The sequence below is a fragment of the Filicampus tigris genome, chromosome 5, assembly GCF_054856515.1.
Source record: "Filicampus tigris isolate MCC_2025a chromosome 5, RoL_Ftig_1.0, whole genome shotgun sequence".
Lineage (NCBI taxonomy): Eukaryota > Metazoa > Chordata > Actinopteri > Syngnathiformes > Syngnathidae > Filicampus > Filicampus tigris.
The window spans coordinates 5,029,608-5,044,569 of record NC_141221.1 but is presented as its reverse complement, the minus strand read 5'-3'; the positions used below and the strand labels follow the sequence as shown (position 1 = coordinate 5,044,569).

Genomic DNA, 14,962 nt, shown 5'->3' with positions numbered 1-14,962 from the left:
ATTTTTTGGTACAAACATAAAAAAAATAAAGGCAAATAAATGTGCGTGATTTTTTTTTTGAACCAAACAAAATGTTTGAAATGACTTCTTAGAAAATACAATTTTAAAAAAGGTGCAAATGTTTTTTTGTCTTTTAAGTATGATTTCCTTATATGAACAAACGTTGGATATAAATGAATATAAATAATCGTTTTTTACGATTATGCCAATTTTGTAATCGTGGAGTGTAATAATCGTAATTGTAATTGAATTTCGACTAATTGCACAGCGCCACTTTATGGTATTCTTATTTTACCCAGAAAGAACAACACAGCTTTTAGGACTTTAGTCTCATTTTATCGTTCACTATAAGGTAGTCTTTCTTTAACCAGCGCAACATTTGGGGGATTCACATTAATCATTATTAAACTAACGGATCTTTTGGGGGGATTTCTGGTCTCATTTCACTTTGCCCAACTATAAAGCTACTAATGATGGGCAACTTTGGGGGATTTTGGAGTTGTTTCATTTTAACCACCACATCTTTTATGAGATTTATGGGAGTAAAATTTGAACGAGTGACATTTTCTGACATCACATGCACACAGGAGACACACAAACAATCACATCGCAAATGCATCACATTGTAACCGCTCCCACATAACACGACTCAGCCGGTGATAAAGCTTTATCCTGAGCATCCCTTTCCAAATGGAGCAAGTGTGTGTGGACGAGACAAGAGGTGAAGAAAAAAAAAAAAGTTTGCGTTAAAGGTGCTGCGTTGTTAATATTACTTTAGATTGTTCATGTGTGAGTTATTTTTGCAATACATGCTGATGTATCAGAGAATGTTATAAACATCCCCAGATACTGCATTCATTCTCAACAATGACAGAAAAACAACCCCCCCCCCCCCCAAATTTAAAACAGTGCTTTGAATGCCTTTGCTCCCTGAACGGCGTCACGCATAAAAATGAGCAATAAAATGAACCGTCTGCTTTGTTTGTATTGCCTCTTCCTGCAAACAAAGCAAAGACCGCCCCCCTGTTTCTTCTTATTTGTTTTTTTTGTTTTTTTTTCAAGGCAAAGAAACAGCATCTTGTTAATGACGAAGCCGAGTGGAACTAGAATGGCGCTTCTGCCTCCCAAACAAGAGCGCCACAATGTCAGACACATGACACATTAACACCAGGGCGATACTTCAACACGTGTTAAGCAAACATTTTACAAAGCTCGCAGAGATTAAACTAATTATGTTTGGTGTTTTAGCTACTGTAAGATAATTGCGTGTGGGTAGTTTTTAATTGGGAGATTTACTCTCATTAAAATTGCGTATTTAATCTTCGACTGGCTGTTACATAAGATTTTTTTTTTTTTTTTCCGTGAGTACTCCAGCAAAGAGTAATCACAATATATTAATTAAGTGCATCAGGAGAGCAACTTATTTCCATCTCACGAGGGTAAAGAAACACATTCGCACACGCGTTTGAAAAAAAAAAAAAAAAAAAAAAAAATCACTTATTTTTGTTTCCATGGAAACGAGGCCAATTAAGGTTCCTGTGTATCAAGGAGTGGGTGGAGTTTATCACATAAGCCCCACCCACACTGCATCTTTCGACTGGCTTTTTAAATTTTTTTTTTTTTTTTTTTACTGGCCATGTTGCCATAGCTACGCCAGCCTCTACGTGGTCACCAGTGAGTGACAAAAATCTCCTCTGCTGCTGTTCGTGAACCCTCCTTTTTTACTTTAGTCATGCCTGGAACATTTAGGCAGCCGTCAGGCTGTAGAGATGCATATTCATGAGGTCGGGAGACAGACAGACAGGCAGGAAGGCGGCGAGAGGGAGGGAGCGGAACGTCAGGAATGGAAGACTCATAATGGATGCACGGATTGATGGGTAGAAGTAACAGTAAAGAGAAATCAATGATGGATAGGGACCAGAAGAGATAGATATATAGCTAGACAGGGAATAGCAGAGAGAGACATCGTGTGGGCTTAACGCTTGGCCAAACATCAGGGTACGATACGCACAGTATATTGCTTTATATGCCACAAACACGCTGGAATCATGACCATCTAATCTCAATTCAGCCCTAATTGTAATTTGTCAGTGTGTAATCTGGGCCTGTTTAATAAACACAGGAAGACATGACTTGTGTCGTGTGAATGGCGACTCAAATGGATCCAATGGAAGAGCATTTCATTGTTCTGTTACTATACCGACCGTAGCTAGCATGGATCGATGAAGAAAGATACCTTATTTGTAGTGAACAAACAGTCATTTTTGGGCCTATTACGCGAAGTTGTATCATTTTTACCGCGGCACGGTCGTTGAGAATCACTGCGGCAAGGAAAAGAAATCAAAACATAAAACTGCGTTTCTTTCTGTGTGTTGACGTAAAAACTGCTATCAGTAGATTCCTTATAGTAAACAAAAGATTTGCCATTAAACCAAATCCGGTGTGTGTACAATTAATGGATAAAGTAAATATTTACTGGACAGCAAGTGCAACATCAATCGATTTCTTGTTAGGAAAAGAACCATGCAGACAAGTGTAACAGGAACAGTTTGAATAGGCTGAATGATTATGCTGTCAAAATACCGATGGCACTTGTTATTGCTTTGGCTCCATTCAAAGAGCCCAGGAGAGGCTGTTTAAATGTGATGTGATGCTACATTTCCACTGCACTCCTTTGTTTTTGAGCTGCACTGACATTCACATTCCTAAATGACTTTTAGAAGCATATTGCTGGACATGATATCCGTTAACCGGGCTTTGTTTGAGCTGCACTGTATTTGTTTTGCGAAGCAGCTTGTAGCTGGAGCAAGAGTCAGTTACAACTCCAGCCCCTTTAAAAGGAAGTCAACGCAAACATTTTTTTTCCAAGAATATGTTCTATGCAAGCCCACTAGTTGAAACAAGGCATTCTTATTAATATTGCGTTGCGGTATATGAGTTAATCCACTCGTTTTTAGCCTTTTCTGGGGGCGGCCATTTTGTCACTTCTGTCGACTGAAAATGACATCACAACTACTCGGGGGCTCAGGTGACGACCGATCGCGGCTGACCTGTTTTCTGAAGCTGAACCGTGATTGGTCATTACCTGAGCCCTGAGTAGATGTGATGTCATTTTCAGTCGACAGTGAAGTGACAAAATGGCCGCCCCCTGAGATGGATAAAAACGGGTGGATTTTGCTGCTTAACTCATATACCGCAACGCACTAGTGTTTCAACTAGTGAGCCTGCTGGGAACATATTCTTGGAAAAAAATGTGTTTGGGTTGATTTCCACTTTAATTAACTGTCTGGGAACTCAATATAACTATACCATAGCGAATATAGCGAAAACTCACAAAATGGAAGTATCGTTACACCCCTAATGTGTGCAGAATGTACTTTGTCACCCTAGATTTCCATTTTTCCATTCCAAAACTTGAAGATGAGCCTAAACAGCGCGCACAGACACACATCCACAGCAAATTACAATGTTTGTGGATCCTGATTTGATTTTCAATAATTAAGGCTTAATTAAGTCTTTATTATCCCTCAAAATGACACTTAATCCCCGAATCCGCTCGTCTGAGGTCTTAAAAAATGCTACAGACACATTAAACAACATTGCTAGTTGACAATTTTCTAATTAGCATTTTGCGTTTTGGTAGAAAGAAAGGAGTGGAACCGTCAACAACCACTTGGGAGAGCGTCGGATCCCAGAGAGAAGAGGGAGCTTAGGCCGTGCGTTTTGTTTGCCATTCTTTATTTCATTTAAATGTTGATGTTTAGAATCAATTTCACGGTGGAAATACTCATATTAAATCTTTCATATATCTCTTCTAGACATTGCTGAGTCACCTTTGGAGTCTTCAATGCACCTAACTTGCATATTTAGTCACGTAGGGGGAAAACATGAGCCGAGATTCAAACCCAGAACCTCGGAACTGTGAGGCAGACAAGCTCAGCACTAACACACATTGTGCTGTTTGTCTTTTGCAACAGTAAAACCAAATCCCGCTATTTCCCAATTTATTCCCTCAAATGAGCATAAAATCGTCCTCATAATACACACATGCATCAGACCAAGACCAAATGTTGCCGTTGTTACTGTCATACATTACATTGGAGTTTTCTTGATTAATGTTTGATGCGTTAAAAAAATAAAAATAAAGGAAAAATACCGGATATAATGATTTCTGCCTTTTGAGGGTTGTGATTCGGTCCACGCCACACCCCTCCTGGAAGTTGACTGGAAATCAGATCAGTCAATCGTTGCGATGCTGGTAACAAACAAACAAACATCGAACGCATACGTAGGCGTAACAAACAATAAAACGAGGTGGCCGAGCACTTGAGCTATTAATATTTCAGACCTTCGGGGAAAGTGATCAGCCGTGATGAATAAAACAAAACATCTAATGGGCATGACCAGGTTGAGACACGTAAGTGAATAAATGATGTTTGAGAGCAAGAGTAAGAGAAGCGTGTTTGGGCTCGACTACGGAACATAGAACAATACTCTATGTTCAGATGTCACTCCAAGATTGAAAAAAAAATAAAAATAAAAATAGCCACGGTATATTGTATTCACGCTAGCATCTAAGCTAGACGGTGGTTAGCAACAGGTTGCCTGCAGAAGTAAACCAACAAGCGGAGAAGCGTGATTTAGAAAAAAAAAAAGCTCCACATTAAGATGAGAAAAAAACAAAAACAAAAAGCAGACTTGACAAGAGAAGGAGAAAGGTTTGCTTGTGAAGACTTAGCGCTCCAGAGATGGAAGCAGAACCTGATGGCTATCTATGTGACGTCCACATTTTATGACGCCATTAAATAAGCCGCTGACTAGCACAGAAACGGGCCAAGTGCGGCGCGCGGGCTATTAATAACGGACATAAACCTCGGAAAATGGACTGTCCTATCGGCGGAATGCGACGGAGCGAGAATCGCCGGCGAGATTCATGCTCGCCGAGAGCAATAGAGGAGACGCCCGATACCAGATGAGGTTTAATTCACTTTTGTGCAGGGCGACGAAGAAGAAGAAGAAAGACTCGAGCTGCATCTTCACATAGCGCACACTAAAATAAATAAACTGTTTAATACTGTCCGTGTGACAAGGTTCAAAATGAATTGAACTGTCACAAAGATGGTAAAAAAAAATGACTCCATTTCTAATAAAAGTGCATAATTGGTGGACGGTGCATTTCGGACCCGGGCCTTCAGTGGGGACCTTTATACCACAACTATCATGTCAGAAATTTACAAAATGACAACAAGACGATGTGTTGGCGTGCTGCTGGGACAAAGGACACAGACTCACGCATTTGCACTCATATAATCACACGAATGCAAGACACAACCCTATCTCTCAACCCCCAACCTCACCGCGTTACTCTATTATGGCGCACTTGCAGAATGGGATGTGGTGGCGCCCTGACGGCTGCAAAGCCTACCTTTTGAAGGAGGGATGTCATGCCCCTCACCCAACCCACCTCCACATGTGCTAGTCTGTATATCGCTTATACCGGTAATTTATGCCCGTTTGCTGATTTTTTTTTTTTTTTTTTTTTCAAATCCATAGTGTGCTCCCTTTACAGGAGCTCAGTCCAGGGTTGTTGTCCTCCCCGCCCCCTTTTGTTTTTCTTTTCATCTGTGAAAACGGGGCGCTGTAAAAGGCAACCGGCAGATTCGTGTTCCGGAGCCGTCTGTTGGTCATTGTTTTTCTAGTTGTGTCTGTTCCGTTTTGTTGCACCCTGTGATGTAATAACAATGAAGCTATTCTGATTCTGGAATAATGCAATGCAAGTGTGAATTGTATTACAGAGACAGACATTTCGCATATTACGTCAGCACACTATCAGTTTTTGTGTCCCATTTTTGTGAGACTATCGATTTGCTTGCACGGGGGGCGAACATGTAACACGTGAAGATTTTTGCGGCATTTCCTCCTCCATTCTTCTTCGAATGTGTTGATTAGCTTGCATTTGTTCTGGACAGTTGTTCGATTCAAGTGTTGTTATACAATTCCATGCTAATTATGTGAGACTTTGTTGGTTAGGTCAACCTGGTGAACAGCAGAGCTGGGCATGGGCCCCCCAGTCTCCGCTTTCCGTCCTGCATATTCAATCGACCCACGTGGTCCTCGTGGTCCCGGCCCGTCCTTCGCCGGCGACAGCCAATGTAATCTTTACGTCACACGCAGTTGGCGCACGAGCAGACACGCCGCAAAACAAAGAGAAAATGGCAAAACGAAAACAACTGACACACACGGCGCACAGCGCGGTGATGGGCCAAATGAAAAGAATATGCCACACATGTCATTGCGTCTGCAAGGTACACCACACCCTTTTATTTATTTATTTTTATTGCTTCCTTACTCGACATGCTTCACAGCCAACTTCCTGTTCCCGACCGAAAGCGGCGGCACGAATGCTGGAACCTCACCTGCATTTGGTTGACTCATCATCACATCATTATCAAACATCACTAACCCTTTTGAACAATTTGTACTCAATTTGACTCGCTTTGTGATTAATCGGGGATCGTTTAACAATCGATTACACGCAATGGACAAAATTTGAAGGCAATTATTATGGCCGTCCCTGGTGGGGTAATGGCAAGTGCTACTGTGTGACAGTCGCCCTCACGGGGCAAAGATGCTCTCCGAAGGCTCATTTGTGATTCGAGTTTAATGAAAAGAGCAAAAGTGCCTCCGAGTTTGCGATTAGCCGCTGATTGATGCTCTCGGCTTGCCGACGCTGCTATTGGATGTCATCGCTGACAATGAATCATAATTGGATTATTTACGCTGCTAACCTGAGACAACCCAACTAAACTGCTATTGATGCAAATATTTTGCTAATACGCACATGCGCGCACACACACACACACACACTGCTATCTAGCACTAACATATAATATTTAATGGCGAATTTAATGGAGAATTTAACTGTCCAATTTTTATTTGCATGCGTCAATCACTTGGTTCATTGAAATATACGTTTATTGTCAATCATCTACTCAAAACATTGCGTTGATAATAAATGTTGCTGACACTCGGCTCATTAAAACTAAGCGACGGTTTTAGTTTTAGTGTGGTATGTGTCTTAGCAGGAATATGCATTTTAAAGGACAACTCTGGCAACAAATAGCCTACTAGGAAAACATACGATTGAAATATTCACTTTTAGCACGGGAACGCAGAGAATCCGAGTTGGGCATACCGCCTACGTGACGGAGCGGTCCGCCTATCCGCCCATTTCGCACGTGATAAACGATAGACGGGAATCATAGTCGGAAGTCCATTTTTTCCCGCAAATTCCTTACTCATTGCTAAATGATTTTTGTTTTTTCAAGAATATGTTCTATGCAAGCCCACTAGTTGAAACTAGTTGCATTCTGATAAATATTGCATTTGTGGAATAAGTGTTAATCCACTCGTTTTTAGCCATCTCCGGGGGGCGGCCATTTTGTCTTCTGTCGACTGAAAATGACATCATAACTGCTCACGATGACCAATCACGGCTCAGCGTCAGAAAACAGGTCAGCCGTGATTGGTCGTTGTGAGCAGTTGTGACAAAATGGCCGCCCCCGGAGATGGCTAAAAACGAGTGCATTTTGCTGCTTATGAAATAAATAAAATTGTATTGTATTGATCTCCGTTTGCTTTGCTTGTCGGCGTAGTTTTTTGGTTGCTGTCTCCACAAGTGATTAAACGGGTTTGTCGTGTTGCCATCTGACGCCCGAACCGAGTCTCTGCAAACTTTGCAAATAACTGGTTTGCGCTTTCCCCTCCGAGGAAAAGCCAAACCAAATCGACACTGTGGATGTGGAGGTTCTTTTCGCGACCAACTCTGCTTCGTGGTGACTTTCCGCTAAACAAACAAACAGGGAGGCGGGGAGCGTCACGTGCGGTGCGCTGTGCGCGCTGTGATTGGTTGGTCGGGTATGCGTCAGCGCCATCGAGCTAAACTGCACAGAATGTGCCCCGTAGACGATCGAACGATCTTTCGGCTTTACGAGATCGCCGACGCGTTGAAATCTTTAACGACCTAATATCGTCGTATCGCCCACCCTTGTTTCAACATATTTTCACATTGAAATTGACGTCGGTGCCAATTTTATTTGCAAACCCTCTCGATCCGGATGTTATTTCCTCCGCATCTCACCATGTTCTTCCTGCCTCTTCCCCCGTGTGCGTATGCGTGTGCGCCCTTAGGTGGGAGGTCACACCATGTTGCCAATCCGCTGGATGCCCCCCGAGAGTATCATGTACAGGAAGTTCACCACGGAGAGTGATGTCTGGAGTCTGGGTGTGGTCCTGTGGGAGATCTTCACCTATGGCAAACAACCCTGGTACCAGCTCTCCAATAATGAGGTACAGTGCACCATTCGTACTGCGTCTCATCATACTGTGGACCGAATTCAATAAGAAATTAAGACCAAAGGTAATGAACTGTAATTAGTCCACACTGGACATATTTTCATGGTCGATTGAAGAAGCTGGTGGATATTATGAAAATAACAAGCCCTAACTGAACCCCGATAGCTTTGATGATGTGAGTAAACGTATACAGTAAATGCTCTTCAATTATCTTGGTGATGCTTACTGGTGCACTTATGCTAATGTTTCTAGAAATAGTTCAGTTCTAACACATAAACACTTTTGTGGATTTTTTTTTTTTTTTTTTTTATATTGTTGGGAGTCTAGTTACATGAGTGAAGCCAATTTTTCAAAGAACTACATAAAATCATGAGAAACTTGTTGGTTTAACGTACACAAGCACACGTATGCTAATTTTGTTCAAAAATAGACTCATTTAAACACAACGGTAGTGCTTTTGTACAATTTGTATTACTTTGCTGTGGGAATGTTTTCATCAGCGCTGCGTTTTCATCTGCTATTTTTCTGTTGGAATTTGTTGATTAACTTTGGCTTTTTGTGCAGTTTCCAACTAAATTATTGTGACATATTTATAAGTTTTTACTAAGGCACACATGACAATTTTGCTGGGAAGTAGTCCAGTTTGAATGTAATGGTTGTGCTTTTTTTGTGTCTTTCAATATGAATCCAATTTGGATGTAATAATATTGTCTGTTTACAATCCCCAATAGATTTTCGGGTTACACTTTGTTGTCTAGTCCACACATGTAAACAGGTGTTTTTTTTTTTTTTTTTTTTTTTTTTTTTTTAATTTCCAAGTGGAAAATGTTTTGAAAATAGCTCAGTTTAAGTGTAATGTTTTTGGTTTTGGACAATTTCCTACTCGTTTTACCTTACGAATCAGTTGATTAGTCACTCGGCGAAAGCCAGTCTTTCCCCCTTTTTTTTTTTTTAATTAGGTCATACAGGCACACTTGTTAATAGTCCAGTTTGAAGACAGTATAAGTGCTTTTGTACAATTTGCAACTAAATTGAACTTAATAAAAGTGCTGTTGTACAATTTCCTGCTGAATTTTCACAATAGCGTGAGCAGCTTACACGGGCGCACTTATGCTAATATACAGTAAATGTAGTCTGATTAACTCACACAGGCTTCTCTCTCTCTCTCCTTTTCTATCACACTCTGCCTAAATCTCTCGCTCTAAAAAACTAATCCCATGTAAATGTAATGCAGTAAAAGTGCTTTTGTAGAATTGCCTGTTTTCATTTTGCATTCATCTGCTTTTCTAATGGCAACCATTTGACTTTGAAAGGACATTCGAAGATGACATCCAAAACGCTCCCATGCTCAATTTATGACCACACATTGAGGTTCTTTTGAATATTTAATAAGACGTACAAATCTCCCTTTTCTTGGGCCTTGACCCAGTTTCGGGGAAAGGCTGCCACCTTGAGCCCGGCCTTCAACATTTTTGACCTCTCAAGGCATTTTGCTGCCTCTTCTAGTCACTCTGGTTACATCCACGTTTAACCTTTTGGCCTCCACCTTCCCTTTCACATCCATCCTTTCAACTCCTGACCTGAAGGGGATCTGCACAGGAAGAGATGAGGTTGTGTGGAAGTATCGAACATTTGTCTGCCACCGTGGTCAACTTGTGTATATATACGATTTTTTATATATATATATATATGGCTGGCTGTGTTAGGCACACAATTGCTGACTTTGCAAAGATAATAATTCAAAATTTTCAACTGACACAGTCAGTGAATTGCTGTATCCATTTAACAATATGTGGCAAATTGAAAATTTGTTTTGACACATCTCTTGAATTAGACAGTGTAGCTGTACCGAATGAAGTGTCTTATTTCAAAGCATCTTTGAAGATTTTTTTTTTTTTTTTTTTTATCTCGTACTGGCGCTGCGAAGCGACGTCGGATCCGTGTGCTTGTCAGTTCCGATTGCGTCCGACTTCATCACGCGAGTTAATAATTCATGGATGCGGACTTTTTTTTTTTCTTTTTTTTTTTTCACGCTACTCCAGTGCCGCGAGGTGAAGCTGATGCTCCATCACCTTCAGCGAGTGTTCACCTCCCATCTTTGTCTCCCCCTTTGCCCTCCCCAGGTGATCGAGTGCATCACCCAGGGCAGGGTGCTGCAGCGCCCCAGGACCTGCCCCAAAGAGGTGTACGACCTTATGCTGGGCTGCTGGCAGAGGGAGCCCCACATGAGACTCAACATCAAGGAGATCCACGGCCTGCTCCTCAACCTGGCCAAAGCCTCGCCCGTCTACTTGGATATACTGGGATGAACGTGGAGGAGAGTGCAAGGTGTCGCTGTATAGAATGTGAAAACAATGTTAAAAGGCAGTCAAAAAACAAAAAAGAATAATCCCCCAAACACCTCCTTCCCCTATTTCTCTTCTCATCTTTGCTGAAAAAGGAGGGAAAAAGCTCCTTTTGGAACGCTTTGCAGGACTGAACAGAGTGACTCATTACAACAGGGAATGCTTCTTGGGAGTTTTTTCCCATGTAAATATGAAACTGTATGAAGGTTGCATTTGTGGAGGGGTGGGGATTTGGCTTCATGTGATATTGAGCCCAAATGACACCGTTACCACCTTCTTTCCGTTAATCAGCCCCTCTACACACACATGCTTGCGCGCACACGCACACGCACACACACGCATACACTAACACCGTTTCATCGTTCACTGTCAGCCCACAAGAAAGGCTTGTGATTAGGGATGGACATTTAAGCAAATGTCCGTGGTCGAATATTGGCAAAGTAACTGTCCTTTATTTCTTGAATTATATTAATATAAAAAAAAAAAAAGTTCATATTTTAAGTTGTATATATTTTGATGCGTTTCATTAATTTAATTACTCCATTAATTAGCGCCTTACATACACATGCTGGAAATATCTAAATGCTCTCTCAACAAAGTGTGCTGAAAGACTGGTCAACAGCAAATTTTAATCATTATCCCCGAACTTATTTGTGACGCCGAATTCAAAAATGTGTTTACTTTTTTTTCGATCGCATCAAATTTTTTGAGAAATTCTCATCTTTTGTTTTGAAGTTTGACCTAGAAAAGCTTGAGCAATACGAATTTTACCATGCGTTGTCATTTGCGGCTATGACGTTTCAGAAAAAATATTCCACCTGTTGCTGGACCTAGCGATTAATTCATAAATATTACTCAAATATTACTGTATTACAGAGCATATTATTGTTATTATATTGTTATGATTACTGTTATGATGATTATGACTATGAAAACCTGATGTGCTAGAGAAAAAAACTAGGGCAGTTTTGGAATCATCGCAACAAGCAAGCTAGAAAAGTTTACTTTTACATTACATTTGTATAATGTGTTGACCGGTGTAGTGAACACGGAAACAATTTGCCAAGTAAAAATCATCTATTTAATGAAATTTAATATTTACGTTTAATAATTATAAAATAGTTGTAATTGTCTTCATTTCATTTTGTATTTATTTGATTTATGCGTATTTATTTATTTATATGAATGAAATGAGAAATTACTGAAGAAACAACACTGAAATGTCTATCCAAGATGAAGTTAGATGCAAAAATTGAACCCCGAACCGCCGTTGGGTAAAGCTGAGGCTCAGAGCTAAACTACTTACCTCGGACTCCTCTCGATGAAGTAAGAGCTCGTCGACGTGTGAAAGCAGCCGAGTGGCTCAAACCACTGAGGTGGTGCAAACTGTCGCAATGTGCTAGCCTGGGGGAACCTCACTCCATTCATTTTCTGACAGCCTACAATCTAGTTCTATGTTTACACTGTCTTGGATTATTTATCGTGAATATATATTTTTTAAGCTAACAAAGCATTCCTCTTCACTCCTATTCCTGTTTCCGATCGAAATATCGCTCGAATAGAATGGATGGATTTATGATGGCCATTCCCAGTTGTTGATCTTTGAAAAGCATTACTGAACTGCTGGGCTTAGACTTTTTTTTTTTTTTTTTTTTTTTTTGAATAAGCGGGTAACATGATGACCATTCAAAGCCTTCCGCCAAGCCACACTTGAAAAAGTAACAGATGCTTCACTTCTGCTGGTGTCAGGGGTCGATTGATTGACACGGTCACAGCTGCTGGTCACGGTTCATGGCTATTAAAGTCAAAGGGGTTGTTGTGGACGGGCAAACTTGAAGCTAGGTGAGGTTTTCGATCAGGTGTTGGGAACCAATTCTTAATACAAAGCCTTAGAGGAAATGTTACTTATGTACAATAACACATATTATTATAGGGAATATGACATATTTTCCACTAAACTCCTCATTAATTTTGCTTCTGAGCAAATATTCTGTATCTTGAAAATTGGGGAAACAAAACTGAGCAAACACAAAGCGGAACCCGACGCTCAGGGCTAAACCTCCTACTGCTGATTTTCTCCCTTTATAAATTTGCGCTTGCTAACAAGTGAAAACAGCCTGGTGACAATTAACTAAAGCATATCTTACCAAATTAAAGAGGATGCGCTAACTTTGCCAGCATTGGGAACCTCACTCCACTGTTTTTTTTTTTTACAAACTTCAAAACGTACCACAGTTCCCTCCAGTTCATGTGGCTTTCCCATCTCTATGGAAGCCCACATAGCAGCAACGCGTTGTTAACTGCGGCCTCTATTGACAGCACGACTATCGATGAGCCCTTTAACGTCTTCATTTCTTTTTTCCGTCCGTGTTTTCCGCTTTATATTCCTAACAAAAATCCAACAAAGCTTCTCCGACCCCCTCTCCAAGCGGTGCGACGTGGGGTCAGATATGCGGCAGGTGCGGTTCTTCTGGTCAACTCATATTAAATGCGCAGGCCTCTTAGCACTCAGACATGCTTCAAAACTGTGAGTGTGTCTGTTACACAAACTGTTTACCTTCTCCCGCTGTCCCTCCATCTTTACACACACTCACGCACGCACGCACACACACACTCGCTGAAAGACACTCACGACGGTCCGAGGAGGAAATTGAATTGTGCATGTTTTATTATTTGAGCGCTGCAGTCCTCTGTAATGGTGTAATGTATATTTCATTACGGGGGCCTAATGGGCTCCATTAGCGCGGGCCTCCTCGCAGACATTCAAGACTTATTGTTTTATGGCAGATGGGGGGGGGGGGGGGAGGGGGAAAGGACGACGGAGAGGGATGAGGAGACGTGGCGGGGCAATGGAGAGAGGAGTCAATGGGTTGGGAGGAAAAGGTTTGAAGGCGTGACGTGGAGCGCAGGAGTAAGGGTGGGGTGTCACCACGGGATAGCGAGCGTCCTCGGGGGAGTCGCTGTGAGTGAGCATCCATCATTTGGCAACACACTCACTACATACAAGGAGCGGGCAGAGGATTTATGATTTTCTCTTTTTTTTTTTTTTTTTTTTCCTGGCTTTTTCAGTTGCTTTATGCTGGAACTGTGCTTAAAATCATTTTAAAATCCCCCAATAGAAAAAAAAAAAAATCTTGTTAAATGAACGTTTATCACCACTAGCAACAGGTTGTGTATTAGTTGTAAGTGGACTGGGAAAACAGTACTACTCAATGCGAGGTCAGTAGCGAGTGGCAAATAGGATCGGAAGGGAGGGGCCACGCTATGATTGGCTGGCGACCAGTTCAAGGTGTACCCACGTCAGCTGGCGTGGGCTCCAGTTCACCCGTTAGTTCACCCTAATGAGGACAAGCACTATAGAAAATGTCGGATGAATGGGACGGGACAGGAGTAGTGAGACGGGCAGTTATTAGTGGAGCGAAAAAAGTTTGCTGTATTTTTTTTTTAATTCATTTACGTCATTAAATAATGAGTTAAATTACTTCCACAATTCAAATTTATAGTAAAATGAACATTTTTCCTGTACATTTAGCACTTTATTATTTATTCTATTAAAATATTCTTAATGACTAAATGAATCTGAAATAACCAAAAGAAAAACGTATGTGTGCCCACTCCTGCTACAACCACACAAACATACGCACACACACACAGTCACCTGCATGCTACAACGAGTCATACTGTAAATAAAACATGCATGTATACGATTTGTTTTTTTTGTTTTTTTTTTATTATGTTACTATAAAGGGCAAAAAAAAAAAAAAGCATCAAATCATAGTCTCAGACATTTTGTGTCCAGAAACCTTCATGTAATAATAATAACGATGATGATAATGCTGATTATATGATGTGGAAATAGAGGTCTTATACTTCATTTAATGACAACAGCACTTGATGGTATTGATGTATGTGTACTTGACTCGATGAATTGTTTCACTGGGTTGATTTGTAATTATTTTGGTATACTGTCTACTACACACGCACACATGTATATGTATATATATATATGTATATGTATATATATATATATATATATATATATATATATATATATATATATATATACTGTGCACTGTAGTATATTGACTATTACGAGGCATTTTGTACATTTTGTTTTCCATGGTTGCCTTTTGCAGCCGTAAGAACTGATAAAGACTTTCAATGGTTTTCAAGGTGGTCAAGTGTAAAAGGTAATCCCCAGACTATCGCAGCATTAGCACACAACCACTTTGGGCAATAATGCAGATGGCAGAGTGCATGCT

General features: G+C 40.8%; 1 protein-coding gene across 1 annotated transcript in view; it reads left to right on the top strand.

The window, feature by feature from the left end:
• ntrk2a (neurotrophic tyrosine kinase, receptor, type 2a) overlaps positions 1-13,488 on the top strand; it is a 79,606-nt gene extending 66,118 nt beyond the window's left edge. The window contains exons 19-20 of the mRNA XM_086030352.1: positions 8,191-8,349; positions 10,479-13,488. Coding sequence (XP_085886478.1) covers positions 8,191-8,349; positions 10,479-10,664 — 345 coding nt within the window. The 3' untranslated portion in view covers positions 10,665-13,488. The remainder of the gene's footprint in view (positions 1-8,190; positions 8,350-10,478) is intronic.
• The last annotated feature ends 1,474 nt before the right edge of the window (positions 13,489-14,962 follow it).